This window comes from Papaver somniferum, chromosome 4 (genome assembly GCF_003573695.1).
Source record: "Papaver somniferum cultivar HN1 chromosome 4, ASM357369v1, whole genome shotgun sequence".
Lineage (NCBI taxonomy): Eukaryota > Viridiplantae > Streptophyta > Magnoliopsida > Ranunculales > Papaveraceae > Papaver > Papaver somniferum.
Window position 1 is genome coordinate 148,812,498 of NC_039361.1, and position 20,224 is coordinate 148,832,721.

A 20,224-nucleotide genomic window follows, 5' to 3' on the forward strand; every position below is an offset into this window, starting at 1 on the left:
TTGGTGTTTCCATTCTTAGACAAGGTAGCTTTGTTTCCAAGCAACCTAGCCTTGATCTTTATCTATAAATGGAGATTTCATGTAACCACACAGACGATCAATTGGAAAATTTTGTGTGTGTTGCACAAGGTTGTTTTCTCTAATCTTACTCTAATCAATACCAATGCTTCCCAGAGTTAGAGTTCGTGGTGCTAAGTATACTCAATAAGAGGATTTAGCTCTTTCTAGTGCTTATGTTTTTAGAACAAGAGAAAGTGTCAATGGTCATCAAAATATGTCGGCTAAATATGTCGGCTGATTGTGTTTGGCAGAACATTTTTGAAATGTGTGTAGAAGAAACTGGAAAAACGATGAGGCGTGATTCCCATGGATTATCCCATCGTTTTCAAGTAATAAGTCATGGTGTCAATCAATATATAGGAATATTAGTGCAACTTAACCTCAATAGAAGGAAGAGTGAAACTGAAGGTGCATTAATACAAAGAACTTTAGCGACATGACAGTCATCTGACGGCAAACCTTTCGCTCACGAAGCTTGTTTCAGAGGGCTCCACAAATACAACCCTTCTACCGCCTGCATTCTTAACCACCATGCCATTGAATGATGACGTTAATGAACGAGTTTTGTAATTCCTTAATTGAATAATACATTAGTTTTAATCCAATGTAGTTTTCTCTAATCTAATGTAAGTTATTTTAAGATAAGAAAGTTCAAATTGATTATGATATTAACGGTGCAAATACAAAGAATTTTTCAGTAATTAAATACACAAAACACAGCATAATACCAATTTAGAAAATAAAACACCAAATTAAAACAAAAAACTAAAACGACGGTGAATCAATCAGTTCCTACACTTAATCAGTCCACTCCGCCAAAAAAACACCTTGGACATTTCCAAAAGTGCTTTCTGTATGTTTCTTTTTCTTTAAACGTGTAGAAATGCATAAAGTCCTACAACATGGCTTTGAGCATCCACTAATTCTCCATGGAAAATGTTTGTATCCGTGGTCTCCATCTCTACAGTACTCGCGGTATAATAACTTCTTCAATTTGGCTTTAAGTTTCAGGTTTTTGCAATAAAGCTGCTAACTTTTCTTTTTCTTCTTTAACCTTCATAGCATCATTTAGCACATGTAGTTCTTCAGGACAGTTAAGATCTTGATATTGTAAATACCTGAGCTTTTCCGGTTGTGATAGAATGACCATTCTGATGCGTGAACAACCTTCTTGTGGACAACTTTAAATACATCCAAGGGCATTGCGTCAGACTATTGTTATCCATGAAACATAATGGACAAATCTATTTTGCTTCCACACATAATGTATGTTTTCTTTTGTTTTTAGAAAACATGGTGGAGGGTGTTGGTTAAGAATTTGGATTGAGAATGAAAGTAGTGCCGTATTTATAAAAAGAAAAAAAAAAGAGCCATTGGAAATTTTCAAAAAATGTCTGTTATAAATAGAGTCGGTATATATTCGTTGGTAGTTCATGTGCGTGAATTGAATAAAATTAATAAGAATACTGCCTCATTGATTACAAGATATAGACTTAGATAATAAAAACTTAAACAACAACTTCAATAAAAATATTGGACAATCTTTTCCCTCCTGGTTATCTTCATGTGATGTATCTTCCATTCAACACGTTCGTGAATAATTTTGCCTTTGTCTTTGTACCTTTGGTCTCTTCTTTGCTTTTTAGTAGGAGGACCCTTATCAGTGGATTAACTTCAACTTGTACCACTATTCCCCTTTTACTGAGGCATCCTTGGGGTTCTTTTCTCGTGATGGTGGGGAAGCTAGACCGGATGATATCCTGGTCTACAACTGGGAAAATGGGCGTGATACCTATTTTGATGTAATTGGTGTTTCACTTTTTACTGGCAATGACCTGCAACATTTTTCCCTTAGCGTGGTCGTGTCTGGTGCTGTAGAACGTAAGCAAATCAAATACCTTGATATCTGTTTAGCTCATGGTTACAACCTTGGCACCTTAGCTTTTACGACATTAGGCGAGTTTGATGAGGAGACTACGGTGTTCTTGAAACGGTTTCAAGATTTCCTTGCTAGGCATGATGCTAAATTCTAAAATAGGCAATTTCCTTTTTCCTAGATTAGGAGTAGCAATTCATAAAGGGGCTGGCCCTCAGCTTCGCTTCAAACAAAAGTGTAATAGTTTTTTGAGATATTTCAATTAAGAAAATCTAAAATAGTAGAATGAAAAGTAACAGGATTTTTAGTGGAGAAAATTCAAGATAAGATTGAATTTTGGTGTAAGTTTTAGTGTTTGAATAAGTGTGCAACTTTTTCTTTCGTGGATTAGGGATAGACAGAAAGGCGTTGGAGCCCAGCTTGTAGCTAGGCTTCCAACTAGTTTCTTGGAAACAAAAAAATTGGAACCCCGTAATTGCCAAAAATAACTCCTTAAAGGAGTTAAGGATGTAGCCCAAGACCACTGTTCCAAGCTATAAAAGAAAAAACAAAAAAAAAAAGATAAAAAAATAATAATTGTATTGTGGTATCTTTATTTAAAAATTTAATGTTCAGTACAATAATTAGAGAAAAATAAAAATAAAATAAATGTGTTATTTATAGAGGGAAATTTTAGCCGTTGGAATCCGATAACGGACCATTATCGTATCGGATTAAGCCAGTCGTCTCAATTCGTATCGGATTAAGCCAGTCGTCTCAATTCGAGACGAGCCTCGGTTCATAACAAGACGCGCCTCATCTCAGATTGAGAAGACCGTCTCTAACTGATACGGTCGGCTTCTTTTGGTACGACAAGGGTTTTCCCCACTGCCCAAAACTGAGTTTGCCTATACAGGTGCTCATTTGAGCATACTCACTGGACTTGCAATAATTCTACCTATTCAGCGTTCTCGATGTATGAAATGTATATATATGCGCCATGTATATGCCTGCAACCACCAATAAACACAGTTTCTATTATGACCTGGAGCAACTAACGAACACAATAAGAAGGAAGCAACTCTCTTCACTCCATAGTCCGTACTGGATTAACTACAAAGTAAAACCAAATAAATAAATAAAAGCTGGAGGAAAACAAAAGAGAGGCAAGAGATGCATTTGGGACACAGTGAGTTCTGTGCAGGATGATTTTGGACAAGCATAACTGGAATTAAGTACGCATTTATTTTACAACAAAAGCGATACATTTGAACATAAATGATGTCAGGTAGTGAACCTAAGGACCAAACAAAGGATCTTCTTTGTTTTGATAAATCATGAATAATTGGTTCGAATAGAACGTAGCTATACTTTTACAGTCTTCAAGTCCTTCAGGAATAAAAATTTCCAGCTCTTCTGCAGACTTCTTCAAGTCACCTTTGGGGTTATTATCCGTTAGAAACTCAGCTATTTCATTTCCCCTACAATATGATGAAACAGATAAAGCATTCATAGAGAACCTTAAGAACCAAAAGATGAAAAAAAGAGGACATTGGACACTTCAGTCTGAATAGTCCAAAAACCAGGTGTTCATGCAGTCTATTCTAGTGTGATCGATCTGATCTGATTAGTGATGCATGCATAAGTTATAAAGTGGTACGCGGACGAGACAGTAAAGAAGATCATGTAGGTGTTTACCTCACATTGATTAATTTCACAACTACCAAGATGATCTTATTTCAAATGACAGGGGCCTAAGTGCCCAGCAATTTGGGAAATGTATTAATTATTTTTAAACTGCTTATTAGGGGGACGGGACTTTATCTAATAGTAAGTACTTAAAGAGGGTGAAAAGCATGAAGCACAGTCATACAAGCTATCAGACAGACATTGCAACTGCAATAAGCTGCATGTTATGCAAATTTCAGGTATTATAAAAATTGGAACAACATTATAAATACTGGGAGCTTGTGTAGACAACGAACCTGAGTGCAACAAACTTGCTAAAGCAGCCAAATTTAATTGATCCATCGGCTGTTTGATGTCTATGCAGAGCACAAACAGCTTCCATACAAAGGATGGGATCCTTTTCAAATGAAGATAGCATCTCATCTTCAGTTTGCCATTTCAATTCAGTATTTCTGTTCCTTCTTATCATTGCCATAACATGACCAGTATCCAACTCATTAACTGCATCATCCGAGTCACTTGAACTATTTTCAGAGTCAGAAAATCCCGACCTCTTAACCAAAAATCCACCTAAAGTGTCACCCTCACCCTCACCCTCACCCTCAGAATCAGTCTCTTCTGCCGCTTCCTCTTTGTCAATCTCAGCAGTTTGGTTGTCTACCATCTCTTTTGCTGACCCATCCATTTCCAGATTATTTGATGTATATTCATCCTTCGATAGTCCATCAACCCGACTCTTTGTTTCTTCACATGGCCTCAGTGAAACAAGTCTTTGCTGTGAGCTGCTAATGAATCCTTCGGCATTTTGACCTCCAGAGGAGAGAGCACCAGATGGTCCAGATCTAGAACATTGAGTTTCACCCAATGTCGTTTGAAGTGATTTCAGTATTGGGTGCTTGATGCTGGAACCATTACTGAAGCTCCCTTCTGAAGGTAGCTCTTCTGCAACTGTATCCACAGCTAGGTCCTCAGGTATTGCAAATGGGTTGAGTTTGAGTAGTATACCTGATAATATGCCCCTCCCGTCACCTCGGAATCTATATGCCGGGATTTTATGAGAAAAAACGAACAAATTACGAGGAGAAATTAGACCAGAGAGGTCAGCCCCATCAATTTTGAGTCTTCGAAAAACGTTTCTATACCCTGCCACCCTTACTAGAGATGCAACCTCAATACCACTTTCTTTTGAGGAACCACTGAGAACTTCTACAATCTGAAATTTGCATCCTTTTCTCGTTTTAGGATTAGAGCACCAATCAAATGGGTTCCAATCTTTATAAAGTGCCCATACGTCCCCTTCTCGTGGATAAAGTTCAACCAGTTCATTTGAGTAAGGATATTCTTGAAACGAATTGACCAAATGTGAGAAAACTACCAAATTACATTTAACTATCTTAACACTGTCAAGCTGAAAATAACCACAAGAAACAGGCAGCCCCGCTTGATGCCATTTTTTCTCATCTGCATTGATGGGAGCAGGCCTCAGCCACCTAACATATAATGTGTTTTCTGTGCTATTTGTTTCCTCTTTATAAGAACTTTCTATCCTGTTGATTCTCGCATACTTTCGTGGCATTTTTTCTTTATCATAAGCAGCCCAAATCTGACCAAATTCAAAATTGTCAGCCTTTCCGTTGTTGAGCCATGGTTGGTGGTGATCCATGGATTTCAGTAATGGGGATGAGTTCCCAGATGAACTTCTCAACGATGTTCCCACTTTATTTAATGTACAAACTTTTCCTCTGGGTGTATCAAGTATTTGGGTCTCAGCTATAATCACGCAATCATCCTCATCCAAACTTTTGATCCTCTTTGAAGGCTGCTCTCCGGAGATGCAAATTACGTCGCTTTTATCTGAACCCTCACTGGCAATTCTCTTCGATCCAGAAGAATTTCCGTCACTAGTTTCCCTTCCATTATTCGCAACCTTCTCCATCTGTTTAACAGAACTGCAAGGCCTCAAATTATTCGAATCAAGCTTGTGACAGTTTTCTCCACCTGAAAGCACATTATAGGCTTTATCAATAAGCCCCAAAGCTGATTTGATTCCCGGAAACTTGCTCTTCATAGGTTCCAAGGTTCCTATCAGGTTTTCATAGTTAGTCTCTATGACAGACTCATCAGCTCCTTTATCAGTCTGGAGAACCGAATACCAATCGATTTCACTCACAGGTAACTCAGCTATACACATAATGTCACATATTGTTATCAGCTCATCAATGAACTCAACTTCTTGAAAAATATTCCTTGCTTCCAGTAACTTGTTCTTGGCACCCACATAATCACTGTTCCTCATCAGGATTAGTGCAACTGATCTCCTAACAGCTGCTTCCAATTTAGCTTTTGCCATTTTTTCTTTAAATTACTAAGAACCCCAAAAGTTCAATAATTTCTTATCTCAGTTTCACATGTACATTCTTCAAGACCCAGACCTCTCTTTTTTCTTATACTCTTATCAATGAAAAAGGGGTCTCTCCAAAAATGCCCTAATTTAGAGACACCCTAGTTTGGAAACAACTTTTTTTAGTAAAGAAAGATGCACACTTTAAAAAGCTAAAACACTTCCATACAAAAACTCATTTTCTTACTTAGGACATAAAATCTGGAATTAAGCACTTACCGGAGGCTGGAGCAGCAGCAGCAAGATTGTGGATGGATTTGGAAGTGGTGGTTGACCCTAGAAACCAGAAGTCCATTTAACTGTAAAATTTATCGCAGGTAGTTCTCCGTGCACTTTCTCGATATAGTGGGTTTAATTAAGAGATGAGATGAATTTACCGTTATGCCCCTGCATTGACGATATCGACAAGTGAAGTGTCAGACAGCAACGGTGCCCGTATAACTGTGTATCTCATGTGTAAAAGCTAGGATGTTCAGAAAAACAAAATAATGTGTAAAAGCTAGGAACCTTGCCTTGGAAACAAAGACAATATCGCTAGTCTGTTAAGTTACTTGCGAGCTAGTTATTCTTATCTACAGTACTTTGGTTTCTTTTTCATTGGTTAACTTAGGTATCTTAACATCATGATCCAACTTGTTAAGTGTAGTCCCACGTCACCAAAGAAGTTGCCTGGAATTATGAAGTGTATATGCCTTGAACAACCCTAACTTTGTAAGCTGGTTTTCATGGTTAGTCAGGTCCATGAATATTAACATGATATTAGAGAACATGTGTTTGGGTGGTGTGTGGACATTGTGTTTGGTTTGGCCCGTAAAGGGATTTTTAACCTTAACCCAGTGAGGATATTGTTTTCTTCTTCTTCTTTCTTCGTGTGTGACCCAGTAAGGGTATTGTTTGGCCCCCGACTTTGTGTGAGGGGGGTGTTAAGTATAGTCCCACATTGCCTAGTATTGTCATTGCCTAAGTTCCCTAGATTTGTGAAGTGTATATGCCTTGAGCAGCCCTAACCTTGTAAGCCGGTTTTCGTGGTTAGTTAGTCCCATGGAATTTAATACAACTCATCCCCCATAAACTCTGGTGGCACATTTAGCAACTCACGGAATTGGGGGGCAACTGCCAATGTTAGAGCACTGCTCGGTCGAACTCGCAAACGTTGCTATCTCAACCTTATTTGTCAAGTTTAGTTGTCAAAACTATAAGTCTTGATTTCTAGTCTACTTATAGCTATGTCTTGGATTAGGATAAAATGTGTAGTTGAGCTTTAGACTTCACGGCGTTCATCGATTGAAGACGAATAACTACTAAAGGGAGCTTGTGGAACTTCATCAACAAAAGGTATGTGGAGACTTGAACTCATTTATCACTCAGAAGTCTATTATATTCTATCTCCTATTGAGACAAAGTCGTATAGCTATATAGACTTTACATTCATATTTCGAGCTGAGTTTGACTCGCTTATATCTTTCTCGAAATATGTGTTGGAAAGCTTTTTGCTTTAACCACGTTCATCATTATTCTTGATGAAAGTCAAAGGATGATCATGTGAAAATCACCTGGTAACATCTTACATGATTTGAGTGAGACAGTCATTTGATGTAGGCTCGGAATGTTTCGTATTGATCATTCGATCACTTGAAAATTGCTTATAAGCTAATAGTTTGTGTGAGACAGCTATTGTCGTCTTCTAATAATGTTTCAATGACTGAAAATTTGAAATGAGAGTTAAAAGATAAAACCCATGTCTGGATACATTACGGTTTGTGTACTTAGTATACGAACTGTTTTAATGGAATTCATGACCGGAAGTTTGCATACTGTTTGCAAGCTTATTCAACTGTTTAATTCAGAGTACTTAAGTTTGCATACCCATTCGCAAAAGTACGGGAACCAAGTTTGCGTACCCGTTCGCAAACGCTTTCAACTGAGTCCGGTCCAGCTATTATAAACTGTCGGCTTGTGACTAATGTCCGGAACTTAAGTTTGCGTACCCGTTTGTAAACTTAAATGGTTCAAGTTCTTAAATCGGTTAAGTATGCTTTCATACTCATGAACAAATATATTTATAAATTAAGGAATGCAATCTTTGCAAACCGTGGCTAAAATGTTCATGAACTGATTCTTTTGAATCAATCCGATTTTGCTTCACTTGTGTCTTGTATACTTATATGAGAATATAAACAATTGAACTACTTTATGAGTAACACAGTAAGATTCATTTGATTATCAATTGATCTAGAAGTGTTAAGATGAACAAGGTTAAGAGAAAAGTGTTCATATGGCTAACTTCGGTTAACTGTTATTGAGCCAACTCAATATACACGTTTAGGTACGGTTACCTATATCTAAATGTAGGTATATATCATTTGTGCGTAACAAGATAAAGACCATATAACGGTGGAAAGATATTAGCTTGAATCTTGAATCAGGTTTCATCTGACGGTGAATATTGATTGTTTTGTTCCAAAGTTATCAAACCCAGATTTGAAGACTATATAAGGGAGAACTCTAGCAACTGGGAAACCTAATCCCTACACCTCCTGTGTGATATTAGTTGCGACTAGAGTCGATTCTCCTTTAACCTAGGTTTTTCCTAAAACCATTATAGGTTAACGACTTAAAGACTTCATTGGGATTCTAAAGCCAGACCCAACTATTTTCTCTGTAGTTGCGTGTTCTGATATTACTTTGTTCTATCGTATTGAGTACTATCTTCTCTAAGATTTGATCGATATTTATCTCCGATAGGTAAGATATAAAAAGTAGTCACAGAGCTCTTCGTCTCATTCTTTGTGATTCCACAATAACTTGTTCTACTACCATATAATTAATTTATTGTGAGGTGATTGATATTTCTAGGCTATTCTTCGGGAATATAAGACCGGGTTATCAATTGGTTCATGTTCACCTTGATTTACCAAAAGATGGAACAAAACTTCGTAGGTATTTCCGTGGGAGACAGATTATCTACTCAAATAGACTTTTATGTGTGAGACAAATTTGTTTATCAAGTCTTCGACTTTGGGTCGTAGAAACTCTTAGTTGTGGGTGAGATCAGCTAAGGGAACCAAGTGCGTAGAGTTATTCCGGGATTCAGAGGCATAAGGTACGCGACTGTACCTTAATCAGTGTGAGATTGGTTAGGGATCAACTACATTCCAGTCCGAAGTTAACTTGTAGTAGGCTAGAGTTTGTAGCGGCTAAATACAGTGTGGTGTTCAAATCTGGACTAGGTCCCGGGGCTTTTCTGTATTTGCGGTTTCCTTGTTAACAAAAATTCTGGTGTCTGTATTATTTCTTTTCCGCATTATTAATTGAAATATCACAGGTTCTGCGTAGTTCAATCAATTGGGAAATCCAACCTTTGATTGTTCATTGGAATTGATTGACGCTTGGATATTGGTCTTTGGTACCATCCAAGTTATTTTTGATTGCAAATTGATTTGAGAAATTGAGATATAACTCTTGGATATATTTTCCTTGATTGAGTCTGAATGTCTAGTTGATTCTCTTGGAATTAGTCTATACAGATTGCCTAAACGAAATATTGGGGGTGGTTGTTAGACCCCCGCTTTAGCCATCCCAAAATTCTAAAATTTAGGAAAGTGTTAATGTTATCGGGCATTTATCACGAGGATTATTTTGACAGTGAGACAACGAGACTTTACTTCAACCTGCACCCATCTCCAAGTTATTTTTTTCGATTAAATACGTTGCTAAATCGATTTTTTTTTATAATGTGCTTAAGGGGTTAAATACCATCTAAGCAATATATATATATATATATATAGATATTTTTGATTTAACCCTCAAAATGTCTAAGTTTTAGAAGGTACATAATATATTTAAAAATAATTAAAAAAATTGATATTTTTATTGTTTGTAATGTAGGTACTTCAAATAACATTTATTCTCACTAAAATTTGACTTATAGTCTGAAAGATACGATTTATCTCCGACTTATAAAAACGACATTTTAGTAAATATTGATTTTTAAACCTATTTTACTTAATATCCTTAAATATTACTACTTAATATGGAATCCCTTCATGAGTTTTATTTATTGGAATCAAGGGACAAACCTCCTGGATCATATACATCTCGGTAAGCATCAAAGTCGAGTGACACCGAGGTTTTAGAGTATTCCTAGTAGTGGGTTTGGGCTTAAGTCTTTACAAGACAAGTCATGGAATTGTTAGGAGAAAATAAATATGTTACCCGCAAGCTTTATGGCAGAAGCCATATCCTATATCATGAGCTAGAGTCCAATGTCGGATTAATACTTTTTTAAAAATGACGTTATGATGGAGATACCAAGAATATGTGTTCTGAGTCTGTAGAGATCATCGATTTCATATTAGGAACAATTCTCCATAAAAACAAATGAATTTTTGGTGAAATCTTTTTCCATTTATAAGACTTAACCCAAGATAACTTGGTATCATTGTGAAAACAACACTCGTCTGATTGACTTGCCAATAGTTTTTGGTATGAGTATCAAGTAAAAAATCTATGAGAAATAAGACTCCAATGTGGTTGATTCCCCATGATAATTGTTATTCTCATTTAAAAGAACCAAAATTTATTAGCTTGTTGGTTGTTGAACTGGCAGGTTTAGAGAGTTTAGTGGTCACGTTCTTCATCGACTAGTATGAGACTCGATGTTTCAGTAGCCAAGTTTATCCAGAAATGTGGGTTGTATTTAGTCATTGCCACTAAAACATATTTTTTCTAAATACTACCCTCAATTGGGAACACAACCTTGACTAAATACAACCTTCTGATTCATGTAATTAGCAAAAATACAATCCTAAATGTTTTTATATGTACCCAAGACAAATGTTGATTGTTCCACCATAAATATAAATTCCACTAATCACCGATTAAATCAATCGACAAATCTTTTTTTTTTCTTCAAATCCTTATCAATCTGAGGTAGGTAAGATATTTCCATATTGGGATAGTCATGGCTCTGGAGCAAAGAAAATGCTTTCCTTCTCGATCAAGGTCACAACTATCAACATCACCATCCTTGTAGATCAAAAAATAAAGATCAATATTTATCTTATATCATTATAATATAATCATCAATATGTTGTTTAAAATATTTAAGTTAGATTCTTTTTTTATGGTTTCAATCATATTAACAAGATTCATTGTTATTGTTGTTTCTCAAATCTAGACCACTACTAAAGTTTTCCACGAAATTGCTCACGACCACGACTTAGTCATTTTCAAGACTAATACTAATGATTTTGTATCTTAATCAAATTTATAAGTTTAACGAAAAGATTATCCAATTTACAAACCTATTTTCTAAACAAAGTTCATGGAATAAACACGAATTTTATATCAACAAAAAGTTCAAATAGAAAATCTACGAAAGAGATCACCCAAATCTGTGTTATCTATCCAAGATTCTTTCTTTTTCAAGATTCTTAATTTTGACTTGACTTTTTTTTTTGTACTTAGTTAATTCTAAACTTAAAGAAGAGATTTCTACAAAGTATAATTACGGTTGTATTTAACCCAAACAAAGGTTTTATTTGGTCCTTGTTTTAGCGTTCATACATAAAAATTTTCACAATATGTGTTCACCCACATTCTTTGGTATTATTGTAATTGTTAATAAATGTAAGGGTACATTGATTTTCAACATAACAACATTCCATTTTGGTCCTCTTATATGTATTTTATCCGTATGTAATCCTTATTTATCTCAAAAGTCATTGCCACGTCAAAAGTCATTTATCTCTTTATTTTTTCAATCTTTCTTCTTCTCCGTCATCTTCTTCAATAACAAAGAAAAAAAAACAAAAAAAAACATGCCGATATAAACCTAAATACGGATAAATATGTATTGTTGAGGTTGAAAATGGATTTCATAGCAAGAAACCAATGCACATCCCAACCATGGGATTATATAACTAAAGATCGAGACTTCACAAAAGCTCACGTTATGGTATCAACAAATTTTAACAAATTCTCTCTTATGTTTAAAAATGATAAAAATATTTATATAATTCATGATTTGAAATCTGTTTTCAAATCAAATGCTTCGAAATCAAATAATTTTAAACTGCAACTATTGAAGAATCCATTTTCTTCGACCTTTCTCACCCATTTTTAGGGCTGCACATGGTCCGGTACGGCCCAGTTCTCTTATGGAACCGGTCCATGTACTTGGTGTTGGCCGGTACCTCCTTTTGAGGACCGGTACCTGTACCTGGTGTTGTACATATACCTCCGGTACCGGGTTTTTACCCGAAAAACATTACAAAATATAAAACAACATTTCCATAAGTTCAATGTTCAACAATCCAAAATAGGTTAAGGTTGCATACATACTTAAGTTCAACATTTCCATAACTTAAAAACAACAATCCAAAACAAATAACATTTCCATAACCATAAGTCTGTCTACGACAAGTCGACAAGAAATGAAATGCAATCATTGCAAACGAAAATGGATGACTGCACAGCTTGCACTTACAAGTTGCAATCCTAGGCCACAAATCTGCACCTTCCTCTCCAATAATGCCATTGATACTTTGATAGATAGGACAACACAACCTCAACCTGTGTGTATTACAAGCTTACAACCAGTTCAGAACAAATAGCAAGCAAATACATAAGAAGTTCATTACTAGTTAACTTCATTTGAATTTGTGTAGATTGAATATTTTCAGTCCATTCATTTCCATACATTAGTAACATTACATAGTAGCAATGAGAATTTCATATAGAAATGAATCCAAATTATGTTTCAACAAGGACAGCAAGATAAAGAAAATTACTAACCTTCCATTTCTTAGCAAGGAGCCAAGGAATAAAATTCAAGCTTTTAGGAGATTTTCAATTATGACTGCAACAGGAAAAAAAAAAGGATAAACAATAAGTAAGTACCAATACAAGAAAAGTAATACTATTAAAGAAAACAAAAAAGAAGAAAAACCTAAATAAGTACCTGCCGCATCTTCACCATCATCATCAGGTACATAATCACATAGAAGATCAAGAACAATGGGTTTTTGTAAATAGCTTTGTGTACAGAGCAATGCCTCAACTGTCGTTGTAGACATAGAAGCTCTCCATGGAGTAAGCACGCGCTTCCCGGTGCTAAAAGCTGATTCAGAGGAAACTGAAGACACAGGCATGGCCAATATATCTCCTGCGATGTATGACAGTACCTTATACCTGTTTGCATTAGCCTGCCACCAAGACAATATGTCAAAGTCGTCATCTTGATCTACTTCACGCATTTTGCCATCCATCACATCTGTCAAGTACCTATCTAACTCCGTTGTTCTTGCTTCTTCAACACAACTTGGGTTGTCCCAATGCTGTCTCTTCCTTGATTGATTTCTAGATTTAAAGCCTTGAGATTGCGTGCTAACTGAACTGACAACTACCGGAGCAGCACTAGATGACCCTTCCTCATGAGTTGAATACACTGACCTATAATCATCAAAGAGTTTCTGAAATTCTAATTTCACCTTTCTCATAATTCTTTGAACCTCCCACGAATTGTTTTCAAACAAACAGTTAAGAGTAAATTCTAGCCCTTTTTGTTTCTCTCTTGGATCCAACAGTTGAGCAAAAAACATAACAGAATTCATTCTCTCATACACACCCCAATACTTATTGTATTTGGCAAACATAAGACGAGACATACGTGCAATAAATGGATCTGATGTTACGTTTTCTCTAAATTCAATTAGTTGTTCATGGATGAATACCAATTCCCATAAGAAAGTATGAGTAGTGACTTGTGTAGAAGCAGAAAAATTCACAGTTGCATCGAAGAATACCTTTAAATACTTCAAAAGACCTCTAGCATATTTCCAATCTTCTTTATAAGGGGCATGTGTCCGTACTTTCTTCTTATTCTTCTTCTTTGCCTTGTTCTTTCCTGCTGGATCTACCTCTTCAACCTATTATTTCATATGCTCAACCTCTTCATCTTCTTCCATATCTTCAACCACTTCTTCCATGATATCATCACTAGCTATAGCTTCCTCAATATCAGCATCACTTGGTAAAACAGATTCCTTGTCCTGCTAAAAAATAAACCTCTCTTGAAAGTCCTTATCAATCTGTGCTAACATTGCAAAAACTTTTTCATATCTTTGAGCAGCATCTAACAGCAAGTAAGTGCTATTCCATCGGGTGTACACATCTAAAGTCAGTGCTTTCTTGTAATCTACCTTTGATAGGGAATCACATTGTTTAAACTTTTCATACCTAGAAGGAGAACTAACAACATATTTTACAACTGATCTTATCCTTTTAACTGATTCATTAAAGAGCTGTACTGCATCTTTTATGACAAGAGCAAGAACATGAGCTGCACACCTCACCTGATAACAAATAATCAAGAAAAATTAGTCATAAGATGCTAGTTAAAGTTAATAGAAGAGACCAGAATGATGTGAAATGAGAATCTTACATGCAAATATTTAGCTCTAATTGGTGATCCTGTCCAGCTAGTAACAACTTTTTGCAGATGATCCATAGCTACTGTGTTGGCGCTGACATTGTCTAGAGTGACACCAAATACATCTTTTAGACCCCAATCCTTCAAACAATCCACCAGCTTTTCACTGATTGCATTAACTGTGTGGCCTTCAACTTGACAAAACATGAGTATTCTCTTCTGCAATTTCCAGTTCTGATCAATGTAGTGAGCGGTTACACAAATATAATTAAAATTATTTGGTGATGTCCATGTGTCAGTTGTCAAAGATATCCTCTGCTTAGATGTTAAGAAGTAAGTTTTTAGGTTATTATTCTCTTCTACATACATCTTTAACATATCCCTATAAATTGTCATACGTCCTGGAACCTTGAACCTAGGTTGTGCCTCTTGCATCATTGCCACAAAGCCTGACCCTTCTACTTTTCTAAAAGGTATTTCATCCGTAATTATCCACTCAACAAGACGCCTTCTTAACCTTTCATAACTGTAAGTATGAGAAATAAGTTTACCATCCTGACCTGGTTTTGGGGGTGGCATCAACAAAGATGGTTGTCCCTTTTATTTCTTCCTGTTAGGATTTCTCAGACATCTATTCAAATGCTTTCGTAATCCAGAAGTGCCATTATTGTCATTGTGATCAACATATGTCTTGTGGCAATGATGGCATTCAGCAAGATCATCATTTATCCTAGTCATTTCCAACCAAACAGTTGATCTCACTTTGCCGTGCTTCTTTTTGCTATCACCAACTTCAACTGCTTCAGCTGTACTTGTTGGAGTTGCAGTTTCAGATTCATTTGTGTGAGATGCAGCTTGAGAGGATGATCCAACTTCTGTTTGTTGTTGAGTTGTACTTGTAGTTGGAGTTGCATTTGTATTTGGAGTTGCATTTGTAGTTGGAGTTGAATTTGATGTGGTCATCTAACAAACATTGGCAAGAACATACACTAAGTCAGTAATTGAATTAGCAAATCTAAAATAGTAAGAAACTGAATAAGCCCTAAATAGGATTCTAAAATAATAAGAAACCGATTTCATAACATAAGGTACACCTTTATTAAGTACTAGTTAGAAGACCAGAATGAGCTTCTGCTTCCAAAACCCACCCAGTGGTTGATTTCTATGAAGATATTGCTGTCAAACATACACGAAACTAAGATTATCAAAACATCAAAATTTATCAAAAACAAAACCCATTTTGAAATAAACACATAAATCAAAGAAATCAATGAAAACCCTAAATTAATCTACAATCAATCTAAGTATAGAACCCATTAGATAATCTTAACTTCTTGTTAAAATTATTAAAACCCTAACCATGAAAACCCTAAATCAATCTACAATCAAACCCTAAATCGAACAAGAAGGAGAAGAAGAATTACCTGACTAGATGGTGAAGAAGAAGAAGTGAATCAAATGATCGATTAGGATGGAATCAAACAGATAAGAGAGTGGGCTGTCGCTGCTCTCTGGAGAAAAAAACATGAAGAAAAATGAGTGAAATTCTCACGATAGTCTTTAGTTACTCTTTCCCTAGGATGGACGGCTTAGATTAAACATAGCTCAAGATATGAACGGCTCATATGAACCGGTACTTATGGTCCGGTACAAGCCGGTCCCAAGCCAAGAACCGTTCCCTGTACCTGTTTTATCCCGGTACTCATTTTCTGTCCCTGTACCGGCTACACCGATACCGGTACGGTACCGGTCCGGTTTTTCCGGTTCCACTCCGGTACAGGTATTCTCAACCGGTTCTTCTGCAGCCCTACCCATTTTTGTAACAGGGTGGTTTGCATCTCTGATTGTGATATAAAAAGATCAATCTATGCTTGGAATCATGTTGTTGCGTCTTGCATGTTATAGAGGGAAAGCTGGTGTAATTGCTAACAACTGTATCTATTGGATGTCTTCTGGAGATGGGTTTGATAAAGTTATTCTATATTGGCCACCTCTAAAATAATTTTAAATATACAATATAACTAAAATATATTTTTGCTAATTTGTACACATATGAAACTATTAATTAGATTTTACACATAAAATTTTTCAAAATATATGTTTACCCACATTCTTTGGTATTATTGTAGTTATTACCAAATGCAAGAGTAATTTATTTTTCAACCAAACAACATTCCGATGTTGTCCTCTTATGGGTATTTATCCATATTTAAATCTTATTTATTTCAAGATTTATTATCTTTATATAGTTATTTTTATTATGTTTTCTGTTCATCATGTACGAGGCACGTTTTTATAACTAATGAAGATACAAACAAAATGCATTGTAATGTATTACGTATGCGTTATCATATTTTACTATAACTATTTTTAATAATTGTTTCTGTAATATTTAAATAAATTCATATACTACTGTCGAATAACTATAGGAAAAAAAAAAGAAACTTCATGCCATAAAAGAAAACTGATAACAAAAAAAGATATTTACTCGTAAATAGTTATATGCAAAGGAAAATATGTACCATAAAATGCTTACTTATAAGCTAAATTGAATCGAGCATTTTTCTTCAAAAAATTAAAAGTGATTCGCCAATATATAAACAAATTTGGAGTTTTGCAAATCTTAGATTTAAAATCGGTTTAATTTTTTATTTAATAACGTGAGTATATGCTAGTTAAAAAAGTTTAATGTGTTGATAGGAATTTTCTAAGATGATTTCTAAATTTTGAGCATCCCCTAACCATTAGTCAAATCCAAAAAGGCTACAACTTACAAGGAATACATGCTTGTCTACGATGCAACATGATGGCAGTCATTCATTTCCTAAGATGATACCCAACTAGGACCTTGATATGTACTGATCAACTAATAATTAATAGAAGATAAAAATGACATAAATTGAAGGTGCTTCGTCTATGTGATATGTTAAAACAAACTTAAAACACATTGATTTTCAAATGCTCTTTCATGATTGTTGAAAGCAGCACAGAGTGCACGAACTATCCATGTCCAAATCCCTCCTCCAATATTATAAATTATCTGAACTGTATAAGATTCGATAAGAGATGTAAACGATGTGAACTAAAGAAAAATACATCTGGTTAAAAGGTTATAATTTAAAAATACCAATCTAGATGGTGACGTGGGAAACATCACGACAAGAATAATATTATGTTCTAGGATTATATGTATTGTATGGGTTTGAATAAATACATCAGTTAGGATCTACAAATATATTATATTTGTTACGTCAGTTGTCTTCTGGGATTAAATCATACAAATTAGTTATTTTTGTTAGTATAAAAAGCGCAGAATCTATTGTAGAAGAAATCGGTGAAATATATTGTCTTTTGAACTTATTGTTCATTTTGGGTTTGTTTTCCTATAAACTGTGTTGGTTTTCCCATAAACTATCTATCTATACGTCAACCAGTATTGTGATTCTATGGAGAACATAACATTTGGTATCAAAGCCACAACAATCACGGGAAGGAGCACGACAGAATGATGTTCAATGAAGCCTATTATCAAGAATTAGTGAGAATGGCTAAAAAAATGAGAGATATTTGATGATTTTAAACATGCTTATCAAGAATCTCAGGAAAAATCTAGGAATATTAAACAAGTATATCCAAAAAGAATAGTTTCCGATTTGTGTGAGTTTTTTTATATATTTGAAGAAAGCAAGGAGATCCCAAGAATTACCAGCCCGTGGAACTCTATTTATTTTTACCATATTTAATTGGAGTCATTTGCGATTTGATGATCATGAAGTATACGTTTTGAAGGTTATTTTGAGTAGAAGGTGTATGGGTTGATTTCGTGGTTGTATTAAATTTTCTTCCTCAATCAAGATCGATACCATTTGTCAAAAATTGATAATTTCCAACCTTGACGATAAGATGAATTTCCGAGGGAAGGAAAGGAATATGAATATGTAACTAATTGATTTTTCTCATTAAGTTATTAAAGATTATTAGGTATTTTGATTGTTACGTTTGTTAACAGATGTTTTAAGAGATGGATATTGTTAGAGCATAGCTCGGTCGACCTCGCATGAGTTGCTATATCAAGCATGTTTGTCAATGTTAGTGATCAAAACTATGAGTCTTGATTTCTAGTCTATTATAGCTAAGTCTCGGACTAGGATAGAAAAGTGTAGTTGAGCTCAAGGACTTCATGGCGATTCATCATACAACGACGAAAATCTACACAAGGAACCGTGGAACTTCATCAACAAAAAGGTATGTGGAGACTTGAACTTATCCATCACTCAAAAGTCTATCTATTCTATCTCCTACTTCTTATGAGACAAAAGTCGTATGCTATATAGACTGGATCATACACATTTGATATTTCGAGCTGAGTATACACTACTTATCTTTTTCTCGAAATCGTGTGTTGGAAAAGCGTTTTGCTTTGATCAAGTTTATCTTCACCTAGTGACGAAAGTCATGAAAAGTTTCAATTACTTTGGAAATTGCTCTGACGAGAAAGGTCTGTGAATAACGACTGAATAACGTCATCTGAGAATGTTTCAATGATTGGAATGAGAGTTTAGGTCTATATAACCAATGATGGATATAAGCATTGTGTGATAACACATATGTGTATAAGTCTTATTCCTTAATCCGAAGTTTTCAAACTTTGTTGATTGAGTAGAACCGGAGGAATTGGATTTTCCAAGTACGCGAACCCAGTCCGCGAACTGACGGAAGTTCTCTTACCGTGAATTTCTGTTGGGATTTCCAAAAAATCGTTTTCGTGTTTAGTCCGCTAACTGGCGGAAGTCTCTTTGCCGAGATTTTCTGCTGAGTTTGGAAAACTCTACCGGTTATCTTAAGTCCGCGAACTTGTTTGTGAGCTTAAGTGGTTATGATCTAAAGATGTGCTCTGAACATGAAACTTAAATTACTAAAGAATGCTTTATGCAAACCGTGGCTATAAGTTCATGAGCCGATTCAATCGAATCGAATCATCTTTGTTTCAATTGTGTCTTGTGTAGTTACATAAGATCTCATAGTAATTGAACAACTCTCTAACTAGTTCATTTGAGTCAATTGAACTAGTTATGGTGAATAAGAACAAGGCTAATATGAAATGCTCATATGGTTAACCTTTTGGGTCACTATGTTGAACCAACATACATGTGCACGTTTGGCACGGTTTTCACGAACCCAGTAAAACGTATGTCTCAAGTGTGTGTGACAAGCTAAGTTTTCGATCTAACGGTTGAGAAATATTAGCTTGAATCTAAATAAGGTTTTCATCTAACGGTGGATATGGATTGCTTTGTAACTAAGGCAAAACCCTGATTTGAAGACTACATAAAGGAGACATCTAGCAATGGGCAAAACTAATCCCCACACGTATGTGTGATACTAGTGCGCTCGCTAGAGTCGATTCTCCTTTAACCTTTGGTTTTCTTCTCTAAAACCAGGTTAACGACTTAAAGACTTCATTAGGATTGTGAAGCCAGGCCGATATTACTTTTATCGTAGTTGTGTGATCTGATCTTGCATCTTCTATCGTACGAGTACAATCTATTGATTGGATTGAGATCGTGAGAGTTCTCCGATAGGCAAGATAAAGAATTCACAAACATATTCGTCTCCCTGTTTGTGATTCCTCGACATCTTCTTGTGGAGTCAAGTTATATCGTTGAGAGGTGATTGATTAATCTAGGCTGTTCTTCGGGAAAATAAGACCGGATTATCAATTGGTTCCTATTCACCTTGATTTCATATCTTAAGACGGAACAAAACCTAGGGTTTTTCTGTGGGA

The 20,224-nt window shown here is 35.5% G+C and overlaps 1 protein-coding gene across 4 annotated transcripts; it reads right to left on the reverse strand.

Moving 5' to 3' along the window:
* Positions 1 to 2,527: 2,527 nt before the first annotated feature.
* LOC113271539 lies at positions 2,528 to 6,312 on the reverse strand. Of its 4 annotated transcripts, none has more exons than XM_026521433.1 (3): positions 3,901 to 6,308; positions 3,287 to 3,396; positions 2,528 to 2,925 (listed from the first exon to the last, which is right to left on the reverse strand). In XM_026521433.1, the coding sequence occupies exons 1-3, from the start codon at positions 5,952 to 5,954 to the stop codon at positions 2,870 to 2,872; spliced, it is 2,220 nt and encodes a 739-aa protein (XP_026377218.1). In that variant the 5' UTR covers positions 5,955 to 6,308; the 3' UTR covers positions 2,528 to 2,869. The 4 variants fall into 4 exon arrangements, with proteins under 4 accessions (XP_026377218.1, XP_026377220.1, XP_026377219.1 ...); XM_026521434.1 differs by lacking the exon at positions 2,528 to 2,925 and adding an exon at positions 2,970 to 3,028; XM_026521432.1 differs by lacking the exon at positions 2,528 to 2,925 and having other exon boundaries at positions 3,062 to 3,396; positions 3,901 to 6,106; positions 6,225 to 6,312.
* Between the last annotated feature and the right edge of the window lie 13,912 nt (positions 6,313 to 20,224).